This window comes from Dreissena polymorpha, chromosome 2 (genome assembly GCF_020536995.1).
Source record: "Dreissena polymorpha isolate Duluth1 chromosome 2, UMN_Dpol_1.0, whole genome shotgun sequence".
In the NCBI taxonomy this organism is placed as follows: Eukaryota; Metazoa; Mollusca; class Bivalvia; order Myida; family Dreissenidae; genus Dreissena; species Dreissena polymorpha.
Window position 1 is genome coordinate 57,786,228 of NC_068356.1, and position 23,737 is coordinate 57,809,964.

At 34.2% G+C, this 23,737-nt stretch overlaps 1 protein-coding gene across 1 annotated transcript in view; it reads left to right on the forward strand.

The window, feature by feature from the left end:
- Nucleotides 1-7,165: 7,165 nt before the first annotated feature.
- LOC127869753 (intermembrane lipid transfer protein VPS13C-like) overlaps nucleotides 7,166-23,737 on the forward strand; it is a 186,278-nt gene continuing 169,706 nt past the window's right edge. The window contains 9 exon segments of the mRNA XM_052412414.1: nucleotides 7,166-7,178; nucleotides 9,336-9,505; nucleotides 9,913-10,053; nucleotides 13,881-13,932; nucleotides 15,918-16,048; nucleotides 16,476-16,582; nucleotides 17,718-17,889; nucleotides 18,320-18,512; nucleotides 18,952-19,052. Coding sequence (XP_052268374.1) covers nucleotides 7,166-7,178; nucleotides 9,336-9,505; nucleotides 9,913-10,053; nucleotides 13,881-13,932; nucleotides 15,918-16,048; nucleotides 16,476-16,582; nucleotides 17,718-17,889; nucleotides 18,320-18,512; nucleotides 18,952-19,052 — 1,080 coding nt within the window.

Here is a 23,737-nt window from a genome sequence, read left to right on the forward strand (position 1 = left end):
TTTTTTTCAAAAAGCGTGGGGATAATAAACAACAAGCTTACCTCAATCACAATTTTAATGCAATGCAGTTAAACAATAAAGTTACAATGATATGCCAGGGATTGAAACTAACTTTTACTATTGTGGGCAACCATCTTTAGTATTTTGGTTGCCCAGATAAAGAATAACAAGCCCAGAAATATGAACATGTGAATATTATTATACATTTTTTTAATAAAATAATAGATAATTATATACATTTGCTGACAATACACATGTTCAATGCATGATGTATTATTATGAGCCTGAATTGAATCATGTCCTATTCCTATATAATGAATGTTATTTAACTAGTATTGATCCATGGTAATCAATTGTTTTTTCAATTTTATTGCACTGAATTGTTTTAAGATTTAAAAAAAAACAAGTTTACCAACTTTTGAAATTGAGTTGCCCAGGCCAAATCTACTTGCCCCGGGCTCATGGGAAACCACTTATTCCATCCCTGTATGCTCTTCATTTTCTGTTCTTCCATCCCATTCTCAAAATTAATTTTAAAGCACAATATTTTTTAATAACATTTGTATGAATTACTAACCATTATCACCCCAAACACAATTTTACTACGCTGTAATCGTGTCGTAGAGATTTAGTTTACTATTATCAGTGTTCTCTTTAAATACCGGCAGCTAGCGATTTTGCCGGTTACATTAACTCTTGATGCCGGCTACTTTCCCAAATATATCAAGTAAATGTCATAAATGCTTTTGTTTTACTGCATAGTTGCGGGCCATATAACTGGTACTCAATTTTCTGGAAAACACTGAATTATGCATGAAAAACACACAATACTTAAAATCTTAGATTCGTTTTTAAAATAAATTGACACTTCCAGCTTGTCGCCATTAAAATCCAAAGATTCAAATAATTTTCAACGAGGTACGTCAACAATTGCGTAATCAAATGAATGAAAAATAAAAGTAAAGAAAGCCGGATTTTACATAAATTCCAGGTTGATAAACACAACAAGGTAAAGGTACCTTGTAGTCGGTGAGATATAATAATAATACAGTTAGTAAGGCTCGTACCCTGGGTACGGTAAATATACTAAAACGTACCCGGGAATTTTAACACTAAATCGGTTGTTGTCAGGTATTTTGTAAAAATTAATTATGTTTACATTTATGTCAATTTTCTGTTCAATGGCATTTATATTATCAAAACTCATTGTTAAAATCAATGATGTGATTTAATTTTAAATCTTAAATTGTTTAAAGTCGCGTCATTGTATGACGTCGTCAAGTATAATATTTTCCGCGACACATCGCACGCTCACTTTTTACCGTCATAGATTTTTTAAAGAAACATTATTTGGTTTGCAAGGTCCGTTAAATGGGGAACACCATATTCGGTATTTATATTATGTTTTAACAATTAATTCATGCTGTGTAATAAATATTGAATAAGATATTTCGATATTGATTGAAATGTTTCAAATTGTTATTTATGAAACCTCTTATTCTTATGAGTGTATGCTATTATATTATACTTTGAAAAGCATATCTGTTGTACTATAATCTTATTATTCAAATTAAATCGTTAATTTAACAATGCTTGTCGTCAGTGTTAGTCGTAAATGCTTGTGATCATTGTCGTCAATGTTAGTCGTCAATCCTTATCGTCATTATACATGAAGGAAATAAAGCAGAAAACAGATACGTATTCTTGATTACTTGCTTATTCCTACGGCGTCCTCTCAACACTCAAACTAAAAAGCATGTTGATGCAGATTTTTTAAAAGAGAAGGTTGTTTAAGGTTAACAATATTGTTTTACGTTATCGGTAGCATGTTTAACGACATCGGATTTTTGGCGGATATACAACTCGGATACAATCTAATATTTGCGGGTATGTTTAAGTTTATTTACCGTACCCGGGGAACATGTAAGTAAAGTTAAGAGTACCCGGGGTACATGTACCGGTAAGTAGTACCCGAGCCGAGAATGACCAATCGAGCCTTAGTAAGTGATTGATGGTGTATGGGATAACATGCACTGAGGGTGTATATTTTTCATGAACAAGTCAATTGAAGGTGTTAGAGATGCATTGATCCATAACATTAAAAAGGGTAATTAACCAAGGGCTTATTAAAATTAAAACGATGATATTACATTGTACCAGCTGTTTATTGTTGAGTACTGTAAGCTTGCAATATTTTAAATAATGTAAACAACTTACCTTGTATTAAGTTGGAACATTGTTGTCAGGTGTAGAAACTTTTTATACTTATTTCTGTTAAGTTGCACTGGCTGAACCAAAAGAATTATGTAGTCGTTTCTGAATAATCACGAAACAACCTACTAATGCATATATGCTTGCCAGTTACTGAGTTTGTGCATTTCCATTCATTATATTATCGGCCTTGGCAAACAGCGTAGACCCAGATGAGACGCCGTGTGATGTCTGCTATTTCGTTACGCTGAAGATTTCCATATCCACGGGTGTTTTTGTGTCAAATGTTATGGTTTTTCAATAGATCGTATACTTATCTACAAAACAGCGAATTAGCGTTCACTTTACATCATCTATGTTATTTTGTTAATACTTTCTCGCGTTCTTTTCGAACCTGTATTGACAGCCATTGGTCGACGCCGTCTGCTATTTCGAATGCTGAAGATTTCCATATCCACTGGCGTTTTTTTATGTCAAATGTTAGTGTTTACCAATGGATCGTATACTTATATACAAAACAGATAACTAGCGTTCACTTTACATCGTTTGTGATGATGTTATTTTGTAAATACTTTTCTTAGCGTTCATTCTGGCGAAATCAACCATTTTGACGGGTGAGAAGAAATACCGAAATTTCCCTAATTACCAAAATCCCCAGGAATCCCCGAGATCCCACGAAATCCCCAATTAATATTGATTATTTATCGAAAAACTGCGTATTTAGATATAGATTGTTGCGAAATACACTGATTTCACTAATGAAACATTGTTTTTATGAAAGTTTGATTTCGGATATTTCGGTAGGGTATCGGTATATCCACATAACGCATTTTGTAATTCCGGTTATGTAAAACTTGCGAAACTTTTTCGTGATTTCATCAAAAACTAGATTTTTCCCAGGTATAACGCCTACGCCAACAGGTAGATCGCATTCTTGTCCATATACATGTCAAATTTCAGCAAACGTGTTCGGCCAGTTTTCAAGAAACTCAAATCGCAGTGATTTGCACCAACTTAATGAAACTTAGCCCCCTTTATCATTCGTTCGATTGAACGTCATCAATGATGACGTCCAATACATCACTCATTCCATACTAGAGTTGCGACACCTTAAGGGTTTCGCGGGATGGAATGAGTGGAGAGATGAAATCAAATTGAAAATCGATTATTTCTAAAAAAAATTGGTACGAAAAAATATGTGGATACGAAAAATAAATAAATTTGTGTACGAAAACAAATTGGAGTACGAAAAAAGGGTACAAACAAAATAAGGGTAGCACAAAAGATTTTGGTACGAAAAAAATGGGTACAAATTAAAAACAAGGGCTGTTTGTAAAACATGCATGTCCCCCATATGTGCTCTCAGTTGTAGTAACAGCCATTTTGTTAATATGTTTTTGTCACTGTGACCTTGACCTTTGACCTAGTGACCTGAAAATCAATATGGGTCATCTGCGAGTCATGATCAATGTACCTATGAAGTTTCATGATCCTAGCCATAAGCTTTCTTGAGTTATCATCAGGAAACCATTTTACTATTTCGGGTCACTGTGACCTTGACCTTTGACCTAGTGACCTGAAAATCGATAGAGGTCATCTGCCAGTCATGATCAATGTACCTATCAAGTTTCATGATCCTAGGCATAAGCGTTCTTGAGTTATCATCCGGAAACCATTTTACTATTTCGGGTCACCGTGACCTTGACCTTTGATCTAGTGACCTAAAAATCAATAGGGATCATCTGCGAGTCATGATCAATGTACCTATCAAGTTTCATGATCCTAGGCATAAGCGTTCTTGAGTTATCATCCCGAAACCTTTTTACTATTTCGGGTCACCGTGACCTTGACCTTTGACCTAGTGACCTGAAAATCAAAAGGGGTCATCTGCTAGTCATGATCAATCTACCTATTAAGTTTCATGATCCTAAGCATAAGCATTCTTGAATTATCATCCGAAAACCATTTTACTATTTTGGGTCACTGTGACCTTTACCTTTGACCTAGTGACCTGAAAATCAATAGAGGTCATCTGCTAGTCATGAACAATCTACCTAACAAGTTTCATGATCCTAGGCATAAGCGTTCTTGAGTTATCATCCAAAAACCATTTTACTATTTCGGGTCACCGTGACCTTTACCTTTGACCTAGTGACCTCAAAATCAATAGGGGTCATCTGCGAGTCATGATCAATGTACCTATGAAGTTTCATGATCCTAGGCCCAAGCGTTCTTGAGTTATCATCTGACAACCACCTGGTGGAAAGACCGACAGACAGACCGACATGAGCAAAGCAATATACCCCCTCTTCTTCGAAGGGGAGCATAAAAATTTGGATACGAAACAAATTTGGGTACGAAAAAAATGGGTATGAAAAAAAAATTGGGTACGAAAAAAATTGGGAACGAAAAACATTTGGGTACGAACAAATTGGTGACGAAATAATACAATGGATGGTTAAGCAACTTAAAAATTTAAAAGGGCCATAACTCTCTAAATAAATCATCTAACCCGAACCCACTTATAACATGCGCATCTCCTAGAGGTAGTTAAGCTTCCCATAAAGCTTCATTGTATTCCAGTCAGTAGTTGGGGAGAAATAGCCCCGACAAGAATTGCACGACATAAATATGTACTGTTTATAGAAAATTTTAAAGGGCCATAACTCTGTGAAAAATCAACCGACCATACCGGCTGATAATATGCACATCTCCTGTTGGTAGTGAAGCTTCCCATGAAGTTGCATTGAATTCCCATAATAAGTTGCTGAGAAATAGCTGGGACAAGAATTGCCCTATAAGTTCAATGGAAAATTTCAAAGGGCCATAACCCTGTGAAAAATCATCCGACGAGAATCGGCTGATAATATGCACATGTCCTCTTGGTAGTGAAGTTTCCCATAAATTTCATTGAATTCCGGTCATTGGTTGCTGAGAAATAGCCCGGACAAGAATTGCACTATATGTACAGTTAATGGAAAATTTCAAAGGGCCATAGTTGTAACTCTGTGAAAAATCATCCGACCAGAACCGGCTGATAATATGCACGTCTCCTCTTGGTAGCGAAGCTTCCCATTAAGTTTAATTGGAATCCAGTCATTAGTTGCTGAGAAATAGCCCTGACAAAAATTGTGCACGGACGGACAGACGAAGCGGCGACTATATGCTCCCCCCTTAGAAAAATTGAGGGGAGCATAATAAAGAAGTTGTGGCAATTTAAAGGTGGTACGCAAACTTTAAAATAGATTTATCAATTACATGTATATGCTTATTTTTAGTGAAAAAAAGGCCATTATTGTTACAAAATGCTTGATACAGCTATCTGCTCTTGTTTATACATTGGGGTCATGTTGGTTAAGAAGCAAAATACATGTATGAAAGAAATATGTCAAGGGACATAGAAAATATTTGAGGTGGTATGCAAACTTTAACAAAGATTTATCTATAATATGCATATTCTAAGTGAAAAAGGGTCTAATTCTGTTAAAATGCTTGATACAGTTGAATGCTCTTGTTTATAGATTGGGGTTATGTTGGTAAAGAAGTATGCAATATATAAAAGCAATATGTCAATGGACATAGGAAATATATTTGAGGTGGTACGCAAACATTCCAATGCGCGCGCCGACGACGGGGTGAGTAGGATAGCTCCACTATATATATTTCATATATAATAGTCGAGCTAAAAAGTAAATATACTATAAACAACAAGCTAACTTCAATCACAACTTTAATGCAATGCAGTTAAACAATAAAGTGACAATGATATGCCAGGGATTGAAACTAACTTTTTGCTATTGTGGGCAACCATCTTTAGTATTTTGGTTGCCCAGATATATAATTACGAACCCAGAAATATGAACATGTGAATATTATTATACATTCCTTTAATAAAATAATAGATACTTAAATACATTTGCTGACAATACACATGTTCAATGCATGATGTATTATTATGAGCCTGAATTGATTTATGTCCTATTCCTAAATAATGAATGTTATTTAACTAGTGTTGATCCATGGTGATCAATTGTTTTTCAATTTTTATTGCACTGATTTGTTTTAATCTTTAAAAAAAAGAAGTTTACCAACTTTTGAAAATGAGTTGCCCAGACCAAAATCTACTTGCCCGGGCTCACGGGAAACCACTTATTTCCATCCCTGTATGCTCTTCATTTTCTGTTCTTCCATCCCATTCTCAAAATTAATTTTAAAGCACAATATTTTTTAAAAACATTTGTATGAATTGCTAATCATTATCACCCAAAAAACAATTTTACAAAGCTGTAATCCTGTCGTAGAGATTTAGTTTACTATTATCGGTGTTCTCTTTAAAGCCAGCGATTTTGCCGGTTACATTAACTCTTGATGCCAGCTACTTTTCCCAAATATATCAAGTTAATGTCACACATGCTTTCGTTTTTCTGCATAGTTGCCCGGCCATATAACTGGCTACTCAAATTTTTCTGGAAAACCCTGAATTATGCATGACAAACACACAATACTTACACGTAAATACATCTTAGATTCATTTTTAAAATAAATTGACACTTCCAGCTTGTCGTCATTAAAATCCAAAGATTCAAATAATTTTCCACGAGATACGTCAACAATTGCGTAATCAAATGAATGAAAAATAAAAGTAAAGAAAGCCGGATTTTACATAAATTTCAGGTTGATAAACACAACAAGGTAAATTTAGGTAGTCGGTGAGATACATGTATAATAATAATACAGTTAGTAAGGCCCAAACCCTGGATACGGTAAATATACTTAAACATACCCGGGAATTTTAACACTAAATCTGTTGTTGTCGGCTATTTTGTAAAAATTAATTATGTTCACATTTATGTCAATTTTCTGTTAATTGGCATTTATATTATCAAAACTCATTGTTAAAGTCATTAATGTGATTTAATTTTAAATCTTAAATTGTTTTAAGTCGCGTCATTTTATGACGTCGTCAAGTATAATATTTTCCGTGACGTCGCACGTTCACTTTTTACCGGTCCGTTAAATGGGGAACACCATATTCGGTATTTATATTATGTTTTAACAATTAATTAATGCTGTGTAATAAATATTGTATAAGATATTTCGATATTTATTGAAAATGTTTCAAATTGTTATTTATGAAACCTCTTATTATTATGAGTGTATGCCATTATAATTTATATTATACTTTGAAAAGCATATCTGTTGTACTAAAATCTTATTATTCATTTTTTATTGTTAATTTCATTTATTGTAGAGAATCTTCAATGTTACATCTAGTCGCCAATGCTTGTCGTCAGTGTTAGTCGTAAATGCTTGTGATCATTGTCGTCAATGTTAGTCGTCAATCCTTATCGTCATTATACATGAAGGTAATAAAAGCAGAAACAGAGACGTATTCTTGATTACTTGATTATTTCTACAGCGTCCTCTCAACTCTCAAACTAAAAAGCATGTTGATGCAGATATTTTAAAAGAGAAGTTTGTTTAAGGTTAACAATATTGTTTTACGTTAATCGGTAGCATGTTTAACAACATCAAATTTTGGGCGGATATACAACTCGGATACAATCTAATATTTGCGGGTATGTTTAAGTTTATTTACCGTACCTGGGGTACATGTAAGTAAAGTTAAGAGTACCCGGGGTATATGTACCGGTAAGTAGTACCTGAGCCGAGAATGACCAATCGAGCCTTAGTAAGTGAGTGATGGTGTATGGGATAACATGCAATGAGGGTGTATATTTTTCATGAACAAGTCAATTGAAGGTGTTAGAGATCCATAAGATTAAAAAGGGTAATTAACCACGGGCTTATTAAAATTAAAACGATGACATTACATTGTACCAGCTGTTTATTGTTGTATACTGTAAGCTTGCAATATTTTAAATAATGTAAACAACTTACCTTGTATTAAGTTGGCACATTGTTGTCAGGTGTAGAAACTTTTTATACTTATTTCTGTTTAGTTGCACTGGCTGAACCAAAAGAATTATGTAGTCGTTTCTGAATAATCACGAAACAACCTACTAATGCATATATGCTTGCCAGTTACTGAGTTTGTGCATTTCCATTCATTATATTATCGGCCTTGGCAAACAGTGTAGACCCAGATGAGACGCCGTGTGATGTCTGCTATTTCGTTACGCTGAAGATTTCCATATCCACGGGTGTTTTTGTGTCAAATGTTATGGTTTTTCAATAGATCGTATATACTTATCTACAAAACAGCAAATTAGCGTTCACTTTACATCATCTATGTTATTTTGTTAATACTTTCTCGCGTTCTTTTCGAACCTGTATTGACAGCCATTGGTCGACGCCGTCTGCTATTTCGAATGCTGAAGATTTCCATATCCACTGGCGTTTTTTTATGTCAAATGTTTGTGTTTTCCAATGGATCATATACTTATATACAAAACAGATAAGTAGCGTTCACTTTACATCGTTTGTGATGATGTTATTTTGTAAATACTTTTCTTAGCGTTCATTCTGGCGAAATCAACCATTTTGACGGGTGAGAAGAAATACCGAAATTCCACTAATTACCAAAATCCCCAGGAATCCCCGAGATCCCACGAAATCCCCAATTAATATTGATTATTTATCGAAAAACTGCGTATTTTAATATAGATTGTTGCGAAATACACTGATTTCACTAATGAAACATTGTTTTTATGAAAGTTTGATTTCGGAGATTTTGGTAGGGATTTCGGTATATCTACATACCGCATTTTGTAATTCCGGTTTTGTCAAACTTGCGAAACTTTTGCGTGATTTAATCAACAAAATAGATTTTTCCCAGGTATAACGCCTACGCCAACAGATAGATCGCATTCTTCTCCATATACATGTCAAATTTCAGCAAAAGTTACCGACCAGTTTTCAAGACTCCCAAATCGCGACTATATGCCTCAGCTTAACGAAACTTAGCCCCCTTTATCATTCGTTCGATTGAACGTCATCAATGATGACGTCCAATACATCACTCATTCCATATAAAGTAAATAAATAAACCTTAAGTTTTGTGTCAAAATTTATATCTTTTATCCAACTTAAGGAAAAACTAAAATAATACATTTTATAAGTAATACATATGAATAAGTTTCATGGTAACTGATAATCCATAGATAAGCCGAAGGAAAAGAAGAAGGACTCGTTTGCTGAGAAGTTTGCCACTCAGGTGATCAAAAACCTGCAGGTAGAAGTCAGGAACATCCATGTGCGCTATGAGGACAAGTACACCAACCCACTGCAGCCATTCTCTATTGGTGTCACATTGAAGGAATTCCTCTTCAGGGTAAGTCGGCTATAAGTCTCAAAGTGTCCAGTCCCATGTTTCCTTGTCTATATCAAAACGGTTGATTTTGATTGAAGATGTATGTTATCTTGGTTTCTGTAGAAAAAATATAAGAGAAGAATTATGAAGCCCAACACCTAAAAAATCTCAAGTCCAATATTTTCATGTACATTTTTATTAATATTTACATTAAGAACAAACTGATTAAAATATTAATGATTTTATAAATGTTTAGCAACTTGTCCATAAAAAGTTGGCTCAGTCATGAAAATTTATGTGTTAATTGGTGAAATGGCTCAATCAGGACTTATAAACCAAACAATTGAGCATATTTTCCAATCAGAATGCAGTGATAAGGTGACCATGAAATGAAAATAAGTTGTAATTGTTCCATTGTACATTTCCAGACAACAGATTCCAACTGGCAGCCATGTATAATCAAGGAGGCAGTGTCACAGATCCACAAACTTGTCAAGTTGGAACAGCTGGCAGTGTACTGGAACAGCCACTCTAACCTGTATGAGGGAAAGGAAAAGACAGAAATACTGGTACATTCGCATTGATTTATGTATAAACAGTATATGCATGTAATTTCTAGGGATGCAATTGTCATTTTAACAACAAATGATATTGCAATACAATTTTACTGTATCACAATATTAATTTCCATGCTTTGTGCTTACTTTAACAATTTTTGGACACAGAGTCAAAAAAAAGAAATTAAGTTGTTGACCTTTCAATATACTGGGGTAATTTTCAGAGAATAGTAAAGCAGCATGCAGCTTGTATCCACTTCTGACATTATTGAATGCATACTGTATGAAAATTGAGTTAACATCTACAATATAGTTATAAAATAGAAATTATTGTTCTAATTGCTGAGAATTTACAAAAATTTCAACAATTTTCAAATTAATGCTACAAAAAGTGTATAGGTCCTTGAAGAAATTTGAATTATAATTACATATAAATTATTAGTATTTTAATTTAATGTTTTATATGTATGAAAGTCCATGGCAGCTTCACCATGTGGATTGAAATTATAATGCAATAATCGACTTCATTTCATTTCTTGCTATAATGTATGAAATTTGTGAAGTGTAAAGTAAAATATACATATAGAGTTCAAAATACATTTTCAAATTAGTTAATTCAGGTTTATATCTATTACAGTTTTGTGATGTTTATTGGGAGGCAAAATATATTGGAATCGTGTCATTAAACTAGTTAACTGAAGTTATGTGTTGTTTAATCATTGCAGTCATAAAATAACTATCACTGTGCACTAAATTATCTGTTCAAATGCTTTTGTAAAATAGATTTTTTTGTCATTTAGGCCAACATCTTTTATTAAAATGATTTTCGGATTTTTTTTCTAAAAGTGTCCGTTAGGAGGACGGAAAAAAAAAAAAGAAGATGGGTGACCAAATATGCACTAATTTTAAAAATGTTATGGTATGAAGTTCTTTTTACTAAGCAACCACAGTGATTTTTTTCAAACATGTTGATGTGCAAAATGATCATAATCAGACTGTAGGTCTTGATGTGCAGTTTTTAAATTAGTTTGAATTTTAGAAATATCTTAACTATATATATATAAGTTCAAAAGTTATGCAATCTTTTCACTTGTCTATAATAAACTTTTTGGTGATTTTTTGATGTTTTTTTTTCACAAGGAATCCATATGTTGCATTAAAAATACTTTATCTCCACAAACAACCAATAAGCTATTCAGGTTTCAAAGAAACATTTATAGTTTATTGTCCAGTAAAAATCAATACCGCAGACAAATACAAATAGCATAATAAAACGCTTTGCAGGGGTTTCACTGGCCCAAAAAAAGTTGTTGCCACTTAGCGCGGTGTGAAAATCGCCCGTATTCAAACTTAATCAAAAAGGACAATCATTTAAGGAACCTTACTACATTAATGAATAATGGCATTTACTATATTTTTATTACTCTGAGAAGTATGTTAATACATAAATTACAATAAGTACCTTCATAAGTCTTAATATTAAAAGCTTTATTTTTATATAACTAACATTTTTTCCACTTGATAAACCAGATAACCAACATAATATAATAACGTTAACAATAATGTAACAGTATGCTGCATAAATGTTTCAGAATTATTTATTAAAACCTAGAATCACACAAATATATATCATCTGAAAGGAAAAATAAATCAAACATCAGAAAATAAAGCATCTCAATTCAAATTGTTAAACAGTTTATACATTTGGTCATTTGGACATGATATACATCAACTTCTGTTTATTATCAAATTTCACAAATTCTAAAACAACACCTTTTGTTAAAAGGTTTTCTGTTAGTTGTGGTGGTTGATTTCCAGGTTCAATTAAATGAATATTTTTTCACATCTTTTTCTTGACAGAAAGACCCAGGATAATTGCCACCATCCATTCTTGTTGTCTGAAATAACACAAAACATATTTGTACAAACTATATACAACAAATCAACACATAAATGTCACTATCTTTATATATGTCCGAAATTTAATATATCCGAAATATAGTACATTGAGTGAAGGACCTACTTTTGATTTCAGAAATAGTTTGTATCTTAATTAAAATATATCGTTCCCAGAAAATTTTAATAATGGAACTGCTAAACACAAAATTAATGCTCACCAATGCCTGTTGAAACAAGTTAACATGTCTTTTTGTCATGGTATTGATTAAAGAAATAGCGTCCCTAATAATCGTTATAATTATTGATCTTCGTGACAGTTTATCCCAGGATAACATAATTGATAGTTCAATGTCATAAAGGAGCTGTTAATCCGATAATAACCCCCATAAACTTGACTATTTTATTTGGACATTCATGGTTTGAAATCGTTTTAGAAACTGTTGATTTTGTGATTTTTGAACTTTTGGTACGAACCAGTTCGAAACAAAACCAAAGTTTCGTACCCATTGAAAATAACGAAAAAACACATATTATATGCACAAATTCGTCACGACAACTACATTAAACAACACATAAAATTTTATTCTCTAAAACATGACCGTATTTGTGCGTAAAATATGGAATGTTTAAAGTTGATAGGCGTAAATGGTTTTCGCATTTCGAGCACCTGTTAAATTAAAATCATTCTTTTCTTATTGCTTTCATAATTTTTTTTAGTCATTTTAATACTATCAATTTTATAAAATTGTAAAGAAATAATAAAATATTTACTTACAAATCGATTCCATTCAGGATTTTATTTGACGGTTGCATAATTATTGGGAAATTAGCAGACTTTGCTGATGAAAGTGTTGTAGCGTTCATCAACTTCTTGCACAAACATTGATGGCTTAGCTGTTGGTAAATTCCATCACATGTACACGATGAAGGAGGTTCGCGTATTAATGTGGGTAATTAAAACTGGGTTTATTATGATGATTTATAACTCATTTGAACTTTTTCTAAAACCCGGCAAGCGTTTCGTGTTTAAAAGCCACCTTTTGGCATCCGAAAAAAAAAAGATTTAGAATTTTTTTTTTTTGGTTTCGTCAAAAATTGGAGTCGGCGGGTCCGAAAATCATTTTATTAAAAAATTCTGGCCTTAAAGCATGTGACGAAATCACCTTGCATACTTTTTCATTTCATTTCCTACCGTTTTTTTTTATGTTATAAAAATTATTTGCATGGTATTTGCTAATTGTTTGATAAATAAACAACAAAATTATTGTTGTTGATAAACCATACTAAAAGATATGCAAAAGGCTAGTCAATAAGTAGCATAATAAAATAATCTGGTAGTTCTCATTTCAAAATGAGTTGTAGATTTATGTTCAGTCCTAAATAAATTAAGTATTTGTGTTGTTTACCAGTTAAATGAATCTTCAGCTATGTGGCTAATACTCCAATGATTGTATTCCTACTTATATAAATGAAATGATTTTTGGATTGTTTTTGTTTCAGCCAATTAGCAACTCTTTGTGCTCTTACCTTTGGTTTCTTGATAGCAGAAAACATGTCTATGTTCTTGTAAGGATTATAAAATGATTAAGAATTTATAATTATTTTTTATCTTGTTAAGATAAATAATTCTCAGTGAGAACTGTTATAATTAGTAATATAAGTGTTGAGATTCTTTTATAATTCAGCCTTGCTGTGAGAAAATGGGTCTTAATGCATGTGCATTTAATGTCCTCCCATTGCTGTGAGAAAATGGGTCTTAATGCATGTGCATTTAATGTCCTCCCATTGCTGTGAGAAAATGGGTCTTAATGCATGTGCATTAAATGTCCTCCCAGATTAGCCTTCTTAGCAAAAATCCAGTCAAAGCTGTAAGTACATGTACATGCTTAAAGCCCCATTTTCCCAGCAGGACACTTAATTTTAATCTTTGATTATTGCAGAAAAGTTTGAAGAGTGCAATACAAGAAGGAAACAAGACTAATTTCCAACATTGTAAGAATATTGCACAACCCAGGAAAGAAAACTTACAGGATATCCACTTATGCACTTATAAATACTGGTATTCTGTACTTGTATTTTTTCCCAGTCAGAATGTGAAAAACAAGCAGTTTTCATGAGAATTACTCCAGAGAAAAATTATGTCTTTAATTAATGATGACAGATCAAAGTCTCTTTTCTGGGATGTTAATACTAGTACTAATGGCAATATTGATTTATACAGACAGAATGACCAATATTTGTATAATTTTATACTATTGACTTCTACCAACAGCAAATCTATTAACTTGATGGCAATTGTAGAAATTACACTGTCATCAATATTTTATAATCCTGTTGACAGTGTAACTGTGGAAAATGTGATAAAGTCACATGAGATCATTGCCAATTCCTATATTTGCTGTACCGAGTTTCATTGTGTCTGACTAAAGAATTCTGATAGGGCTGTTCCAGTACATCTATTGATTTAATTGACATTCATTGGTAGAACCTGCTTTGTCAGCTACATTTTGGTCTTGATCATCAAACTAAAAGTGTAGTACAACGTCCTCTTTTCCAAATTCAGAATTTGCTTGTTTTATTTATGGTTCAGTTGACATAATTTATTTGTGCTGTAAAACTGCTTTATTGAAACAGTTTAAATTTTACTTTGGAAATCATCCATTAATTATTATGTTTTGATTTTAAATTTGAAATAAGATCTTAAAGCCACACACCTTGTAATGAACTACGTGTCATAGTAAATTAAAGTATACATAAGAAACATATTTTATCTATGCCAATTAGAATATATCTGGTGGTTTCAAGGTAGAAATATGTCTTTTATTGCGCTTTAAAACTTAAAAATAATCGCGTTTGTTGAAATGGACGTATACGTCTAGAAATCCTACTTTCGGTTTTAAAAGCGGTAACATTTGAAAAATAATAAACTGCTTGCTAACTACGCTATAGATTTAATTTTATCTATACCAATACGAATATATCTGGTGGTTACAAGGTAGAAATCCATCTTTTTTGAGCATTAAAACTTAAAATAATCGCCTTTGTCGAAATACACGTATTCGTATAGAAATCCTACTTTCGGTTTTAATTTATTTTTTTTTATAAATTATTTACTAACTAGGCTATAGATTTAATGACAATTTTGCACACTTTCAAATTTCATCTATATGTATCGATTAACATGTATTTCATTTCAAGGTGTGTGGCTTAAACTTTATTTGGCCCAAGCCAAATGCCAATGTTACAATTGATTGTTAGAATTCTAAAGATTTAATATAATTAATTGATTGTGACTTTGTGCAATCTATCCATAAAAAACAACTACCTCTATATTTTTGATGATCACACTCTTGTATATTGATCTTTTGTACATTTAATACCAGTCTGTTGTTAAGATGATAATTTCTTTTGGTCATTTTACAATTATTTTGTCTTCTTAATTTTTATCCTTTTTAATTACTTATTAAAAGTATCTTAATATTTACCAAGCACTCAACAAATTCTGCTGCTAATCCATTGTGCTCCTGTGAACATTTACCCTGCAGTGATTCGGTTGACCTCTGTTATATTTGCTTGATGTTTACCCTGCAGTGAATCGGCTGATCTCCTCTGTTATATTTGCTTTATGTTTACCCTGCAGTGATTTGATCGATCTCCTGTTATATTTGCTTGATGTTTACCCTGCAGTGATTCAGCCAATCTCCTCTGTTATATTTGCTTTATGTTTACCTTGAAGTCATTCGGCCTATCTCCTCTTATATTTGCTTGATGTTAACCCTGCAGTAATTGGGCCGATCTCCTTTGTTATATTTGCTTGATGTTTACCCTGCAGTGATTCGGCCGATCTCCTTTGTTATATTTGCTTGATGTTTACCCTGCAGTGATTTGGCTGATCTCCTCTGTTATATTTGCTTGATGTTTACCCTGCAGTGATTCGGCCGATCTCCTGTTATATTTGCTTGATGTTTACCCTGCAGTGATTCGGCCGATCTCCTCTGTTGCTCACTTGAAGATCACCACAAAACCTGAAGAACAAGACTTCAAGCAGCCCAAGATCTTACTCTCTGTGATATTTGATGACATTAGCATAGGTGTTGCCAAAACTCAGGTACTGTGATATTTGATGACATTAGCATAGGTCGAGCAAAAACTCAGGTACTGTTATATTTGATGACATTAGCATACGGCTTGCTAAAACTCAGGTACTGTTACATTTGATGACATTAGCATAGGTCTAGCTAAAACTCAGGTACTTTGATATTTGATGGCATTAGCATAGGGCTTGCCTAAACTCGGGTACTGTAATATTTGATTACATTAGCATAGGTCTAGCTAAAACTCAGGTACTGTAATATTTGATGACATTAGCATAGGGCTAATTTTAGACTATTTTATACAAAGACTATAACATCTGTCACATATACTGTTTTTTGCCTTAAAATTTAGTCACAGTGCAATATTTCTTCCTGGGAATTTGTCCAAGATGTGTGTTCATGACATGTCAATTTTTACAAGTGTTTCCATGGTGATTTCAGTACAACAATGTTCTGGAGATGCTGGAAGGGTTTGAGCGGCTCAGCCTCATGGGCGTCTACAAGAAATACAAACCCAGCGTGCCTCTACGTGGTCATATCAGGACCTGGTAAGGGCATCTTACAGGAAAAAAAAATGTGGGACCAGTCAGGAAATTAAAACCAATATAAGATATCAGATATAACTGAGCTAACTGGGTAGCACACAACATCTCCCCTCTCAGTGACAATTATGACATACGCCCTCTTTTGAAATGTCTTTAATTTAGCCATTCAAGGAGCTGTATAATTTACATTAGGTCTTGCAAGGATAAACCAAGGCAATGTCACGGTCCCATGATGGGTGCAAAAGTTACAGGGTTAGAAAATTGTAGCTTGGTGAGACTCAAATCTAGGACCATTCACTATAAGGGCAAGTGTTTTCCAGACTTAGCTTTCAGGGCTGCCACACAACTTCTTCCCATATACACCTACACCTTGACTCATAAATGAGCTTGCAGTTTCAAGTTGGTACATATGAAGGTGGCCTAGCAAAACGGGTATGTTGTCTGCATAGCGACTCTAGAAGTCCTGGCTTGATCCCCACTGAGGGAGTGGTCTTTAGATTTCCCCATTGACAACAAGTACTGGTTCTAGTCTCAGGAAATGGACTCGAGAGCGTTTCAAATAGACCTTAGGCTTTCTATGTAATTGAGCTAAAATATATAGGTTTAAATTAAATTAAGGTGTAACATATTATTATCTTAACTGAGAATTGTTCTATTTTACTTTTCCTAAGGTTGTACTTTGCCTACAACAGAATCATGAAGACAAAGTGTGTTTAATCAAATTAAATAATTTGTTTTTTTTACACATTCATTTGTCAGGTAATATTAAAACTTATCATTTGATATCATAATTTTTTTTTATCTCCTTCAGGTGAAATTTTGCCTACCACAGTGTGCTTGAGAAGACAGTGTGTTTCACACAGGGAATATTCTCACTGCTCGCATATGAATTTCTCTGGGAATGTTGTATTCACTTTAATCACATTTATCATTTCATTGATTGAATTATTTCCACCCCTGTCTCCAACCCACCCAGGTGATACTTTGCTTACAGCATCATCTTGGACAAGACAGTGCATCGTCGACAGTTAATATAGCCAGAGATTGTAATGAAAACCCCAAATATTTTCATTTATCTTTTCATAAAATAAATAATTATAAAATCTCAGCATAGCATCATTATATTTCTTTCCCCAAGGTGGCACTTTGCCTACACATCCATTCTAGAGGAGACGGTGCGTCGTCGACGACGGATGTGGTCATGGCAACACATAAAGCTGCACCGGGACAGCAAGCTGCGATACAAGGAGGCCTATGTGAGGAAACTGGAGGCCAAGAAAGTGCCTGCTGACCTCCAGAAAACACTGGACGTGAGTGGGAATAGCATTAACTTCATTAACTTATAACTTTCAACCAATTTATTTTACCAAAGTACTTGGAGTTATCAGATGTGGAGGACATATCCAGAGTGGCGATTGAAACCATATCAGCTGCATCTTGTGAAAATGGGTCTTATGTCACATACGGCCTGCGTAGCTCCAGACCAGTCTGCTGATCTGGTCTGGCCGTTAACTAGCCTTTCCACTAATGAGACCATCACAAGCCTTGCATGACTATAATAGCCATCAGGGAAGCTCCCTACCAGACTGCGCAATCGGAGATATTATGTTACAGTTGGTAGTAAATAAAACAAGAATGAAAATTCTGTTTATGGCTTTAATCATGTTTGACATGATGTTAACTATTCACTGCTGGACTCCTTTAGATATGCAGAATGCATTGATTTTGTTTAAATGACAGGAATGCGAGGAATTTCTGGATGTGTTCAACCTGACCGTGCTGCGCCAGCAGGCTGAGGTGGAGGCAGAGAAACGCGATGCACAGCACGCAGAGGACAAGAAAAATGCAGGCTGGTTTGGATGGTTCGGTGGCTGGTTTGGAGGAGGCAAGAAAAAGGATGAAGGAAAGGCAAAGGGGGAAGTTGAAAATATCCGTAAGTGATTTGTTAATTATTTGAAAATGTTTGTCAGTATAAACAATATTTGTTAGGGGTTTGAAAGCATTTGTAAGTAATTTGAAAATATTTTTCATTGATCAGAAAATATTCTTGAGATGTGCCTTGTTTGGCAAATGCCATTAAACAATGATAAGTTAATCAATGTATCTTAAGAAAAATTTATGTATTATTGTACAAATGTTTAGACACAGACTTATCAGTGTACACAGGCTAATCACGGACAACACTTCAGCTTTTATGGATTCTTTTTGTTTTGAAGGAGGTCCATTCTAAACAAAAATCCAGGTTTGGTGGAAATTGTCGTACCTCATAAACCTGTGATGACTTCACAAGCTACCGTAATTTTGGTCAACACTTGACGCACATGCCCAGTTTTAATAGAGAGAGGCTCATTTTGTTTTACTGAACATTTCAGAGCAGCAGTTCTATGAGCAGTTCAACTTGGAGGAGAAGAACAAACTGTATGAGGCCATAGGCTACCAGGAGAATGAAGTGGATCTCACCCTGTGCAAAACGGTAGTTATCTCCTCTTGGTTATTTGTACTCCAGGTAGAATAAGTACCTATCTGCCCTTGATGGTTGCAACTTAATTATAACCTAGGGATGGTGAAATACAATTTTTTATATATATAAAATAAAAAATTCCATTTTGTCCAGCTCATTCAAGATCATGTAAAGGCAAGTTAAATATGATCAATTTTTAATACATACTTACTTTTATCTACAATTGATTGCAGCTGTACTATGACCAAAGCACGGTTATCTGCCCTTCTTCATTTTATATGAAAACAAAGTTATCTGCTTTTAAATTATCATAGAATTTTTTTTTATGTCATAAATACATACCTGCTATCCCTAGTTATATATATATATATAGCTATACCTCCCCAGGTGGGTTAGCTTCTCCAGAAATCCGGAATTCGGCCACCTCTCCTACTAAAAACAGATTCAGGTTAAACATAGTACAATGTAACCTAACCGGAAATCAAGAACCGTAACTCCTCTTACTTTTCTGGACAACACACTGTGCAGATCGCCATATTTTATCGGCTTTATATTTGGACTTTTAGTTCAATTCTGCTTGGTGGAATTGGGTTTGAAATTGATAAATTGTATAATTAATCGTTTCTGCTTCATTCAGAAATCTTTCCTTGTATTATTTTGTTGATAATTCATTGTTTTTCACTTTTTGCCGGGTTTTTCCATGTGCTCATTATTTGAGCACGAGGATTTTGTGATTTTTGTCAACAAGTTTTTGACAATTTTGTACATTGTAAATACTTTGTTTAACTGATTATTTCAGTTATTTTGTTCTTTTTACATTTTTACATTGTTTTCTTACGCGGATTCTCTTCTTTTTTTCTACTTTCAGAATTAGAATGAGTTTACAAACTAGAGGTTTGTGTGGGCATATTAAGGCTTTGTGGGATTCCAACAAGACTTGTTTGTCATGCACTAATTGTTCCTTTTAACATAAATGCTTTGTTTGTAGTGCGTAAGACGATGCGACGTGGCAGAAAGCAATCCGTCGCAAAACGTTTGAAGTAAATACTGGTAGTACTTACCTGAAATAAAGCTGTATCTGTTCCCGGATCCCTCAGGCCAGGAACGTAGACACACAAAACACACAAGATTAACACGGATACAAAAGTAGACGTCCGTCTAGGTATAAGGCTACAGTATGACTGCTGATTATCTGCATTCGTTTCCGGTCAATCGATTAGTCTCTGCCGTACTGTTCCGGTTACACACCAGTAAATTTACCACACTCCTCCCCATTTTATCCAACGGGAAAGAGCCATAGAGTCCTTTTTCAGTCTTGGTAACTTGTTACTTCATAAAAAATTTGGCCTACACTAAAGTTCCGGGCCCTAGTGATACTTTATTTTGTATTCAATTCTGCAATGCTCCATTAATTGTTCACTAGAACAGACTAGAGGAGTAAATGGTGCCCAGCATATAGTTTTTCTTTAAACTTATAATTAACAACGGAGTTTTTCCAAACTTTCACTTCCATTCATTGTCTATACACTTCAGTTGCGATCCTTTCTGTTAAAATTAGTGTCCTAAACATTAAAATATTAAAACTCCATATTCAAAATTCAATAATTGGCCACACGAATGTCATATTACATTATGCAATTTATAGCCCAAACAGTTGAGTGGAATTCCTCAAGATCAGCTGGCACACGTCCCTGACCTCGCTATCCTGATATGACGCAATAACGTTGGCCACGTCCCCTAAAAAGGATGGAGTGCACATCTGAGCCCCAGCTGGTCGAAAGTATGGCGAGTCAGTTTCGATCAACAGCCTGTTCGCCGGGACCCTCCGGATTGCCTGTTTCTGCGCCTCCGTGAAAAGCCGGGCTTGTCCTGAGTACTGAAGAAACAATTAGGGAATGCCTTACACCCTTACTTCTCCCAGCGAAACAGTTGGCGGGACCCAAGATGCCATAGCTTCTGGTAAGGCAAGAAATCCGAACAGTAGACCCGAGAAAGTACTCAGTCGTCCAGCTGGCCATGGTACCTGACTACCTATAGGAGGCTTCTCAACTTCCAGCTTTCGCCGGACGCCATTCTTCCTAATGACCCCATGCTATTTCTCCTCCTCTTCCCTTCATCTTTGGTTTTGAACCCATATTGTGAGTACAAATAGGGATAACAACGTATGAAGGAATTTTTGTTCTGCAATTGCTTCGGATGTAACTGGAGAACATGAACACAATTATGTCGGATAAATCCTGTTGAAAAGTCATGTCGTAACCAGCGGTCTCCGGTCACTTTCAGCTTGCATTAAACCTCAAGCTTGGAGGAAGATGACATTCTCAGCAGCCGCACAGGGTAGTTTTAAGAATCTTGATTTTTAACACCTGAAGCAAGACAAATGCATGCTTAAACAGACAAATGGTGGGATTGATACCTCCAGCCTTTCACCGGAGTAATTATCCTGAACATATATAAATGTACGTTAAGTCGTTATATAAAAATTATGTAGCCTCCAGATAAATCCGGAGTGTTAAACGTACGAACATCACTAGTGTCTTTTCTGTGATAATGCTTATTTAAGATCTTATTGCCAGATTCATATTGTTTTTAATCAAATAATATTTAAACAACACTCAGCCCGTTTGCCGAATGAAGTTGTACATCAATAATCTCGTGTTTATACAATTTACAGACAGACATGTATCTGTGTACATTTCCAAAAGAATTAGTGTCTTTTCTCAGCCTTTCAGAATAGTACTGGTACTAGTTAAACATGGAACCAAAGTGCCTTAAGAACCATATGTGGTTTTGAAGTATGTTTTACAAAATTGCCCTGAAACATGATCAAAACTGTAAAATTCAATACATCCAACTATTTTATTGTGTCGAGTTGGACATTTTTATTCTTGAATTGGGAAAATTTGCATCCTAATTGTATTGCCCAAGATGAATTTCTGGAGTACCCAGTACCCATTACAATGAGAAAACACACCACAGCATAATAAGAAACTAATCAGAATATCTTAGCAAACATCAGCAATTAAAACACACGTGCATGTAACTTGCATGTGGCTTATTAGAAATCAATCAAGCAATGAAGAAAGCATGTTTTAACTGACATTAATTAGTGCATATTCAGTAGTCAGATCAGTTTCTAATGTAACAATGGCTTTGTTATAATATTCCATAATAGATCAAGGAGCATTAAAGGCTATAAAACTCTGAATTCTTAACATACTTCTTCAACTACAGATTTTAAATTACATGTATATTATAATTAAAACCACTTTTCGTGTTACATTGTGCAATAATGGAGAGCATATATAATCCACTAAACATCAACATTAATATATTATCAAGTCAAATGGTACCAGTACTTCCTTGAAAATATGTGAAATAATTTCAAGACTGGGTAATCTATAAGAAATCCATTATTACTGAAATGGTTAAAAGGTGTACACAAAGTATGAACAATTGCTATATAATTCAGCATGTGCCAAAGTTGTACAAAGTATAATGAAGATTAATAATAAACAATTTGTTGTATAAAGCCAATCATAATTTCTGTAACTTATAATAATTCTTAAGAGTTCTCCTAATCACATTTAATATTAACAAGTTATTTCGAAATAGTATAAAAGCATTTACTCCAAATATTCCTTTTATCAACAGATTAAACATTATGATCTTGATACAGTAGTCATAGTTAAGACAATACTTCACATAAATCAACTAAAGGAAGGATACATGGTATTTTAAAACATGTTATTTTACAAGTGCATATCATAAACTTAAATGTACTGTCTAACAGAATTATCTACTAGCTAATTGACACACTTTTTATATTCTCCAGCAACAGAGCCAGATTCAGACATGCTAAAACCTATAACCACTATTAAACTAAATTTTCAAGCACACGAGCGAGTTACGTCTTACAACAATTCGGACACTTATACTTCTTCCTCACTCACATTCACACATCTCCCGTGAAACCACTCATCACACCAATCGCACTCGATCATAAAACCGTCATCTGGCTGTCTACACACACAATAGGTTACATCACTGTCAACAGTGTCCAGTCGGTCGGTCAATTTCCTGACTTGGGAGATAAGTTACCTGACAGATTTTCAAACGATCCCGCTTCCTTGTTTTGACCACATTCTTATGCAAGAAAATAACTAAATAAAATAATATTAAGATACAACACAGTTTATTTTCCGTTTCTTGTTCTATGTGTGTGACATTTAAGTGACATGTATTTAATGTTTTTGATATTCGTCACATTGTTGACTGATTGGGATCATTTAACAATGCAGAGCGTGAAAGACGGCAAAAGTGTGAATTCTGTAAGTATGCATGTATAGATAAGAAGATAATTATTAGCCGTGTCACCATCCCCGGTCCGTTCCATTTAACCGATAGTTGGTATTATTTCACTTTCTAGTGTGCGATAACCAGCATATTGACCGGATCACCCATGGATAGTTTGTATTATTTCGCTTTCTAGTGTGAAGTATCCAGCATATTGACCGGATCACCCATTGATAGTTTGTATTATTTCGCTTTCTAGTGTGAAGTATCCAGCATATTGACCGGATCACCCATTGATAGTTTATAACCTCCTTTGTATTGACTATACCCGGATCCCATACTTCCCGTGTCTTCTCATGTCTTTTATTCCATGTTTTTGTTAAGAGGATCACATCATCTAC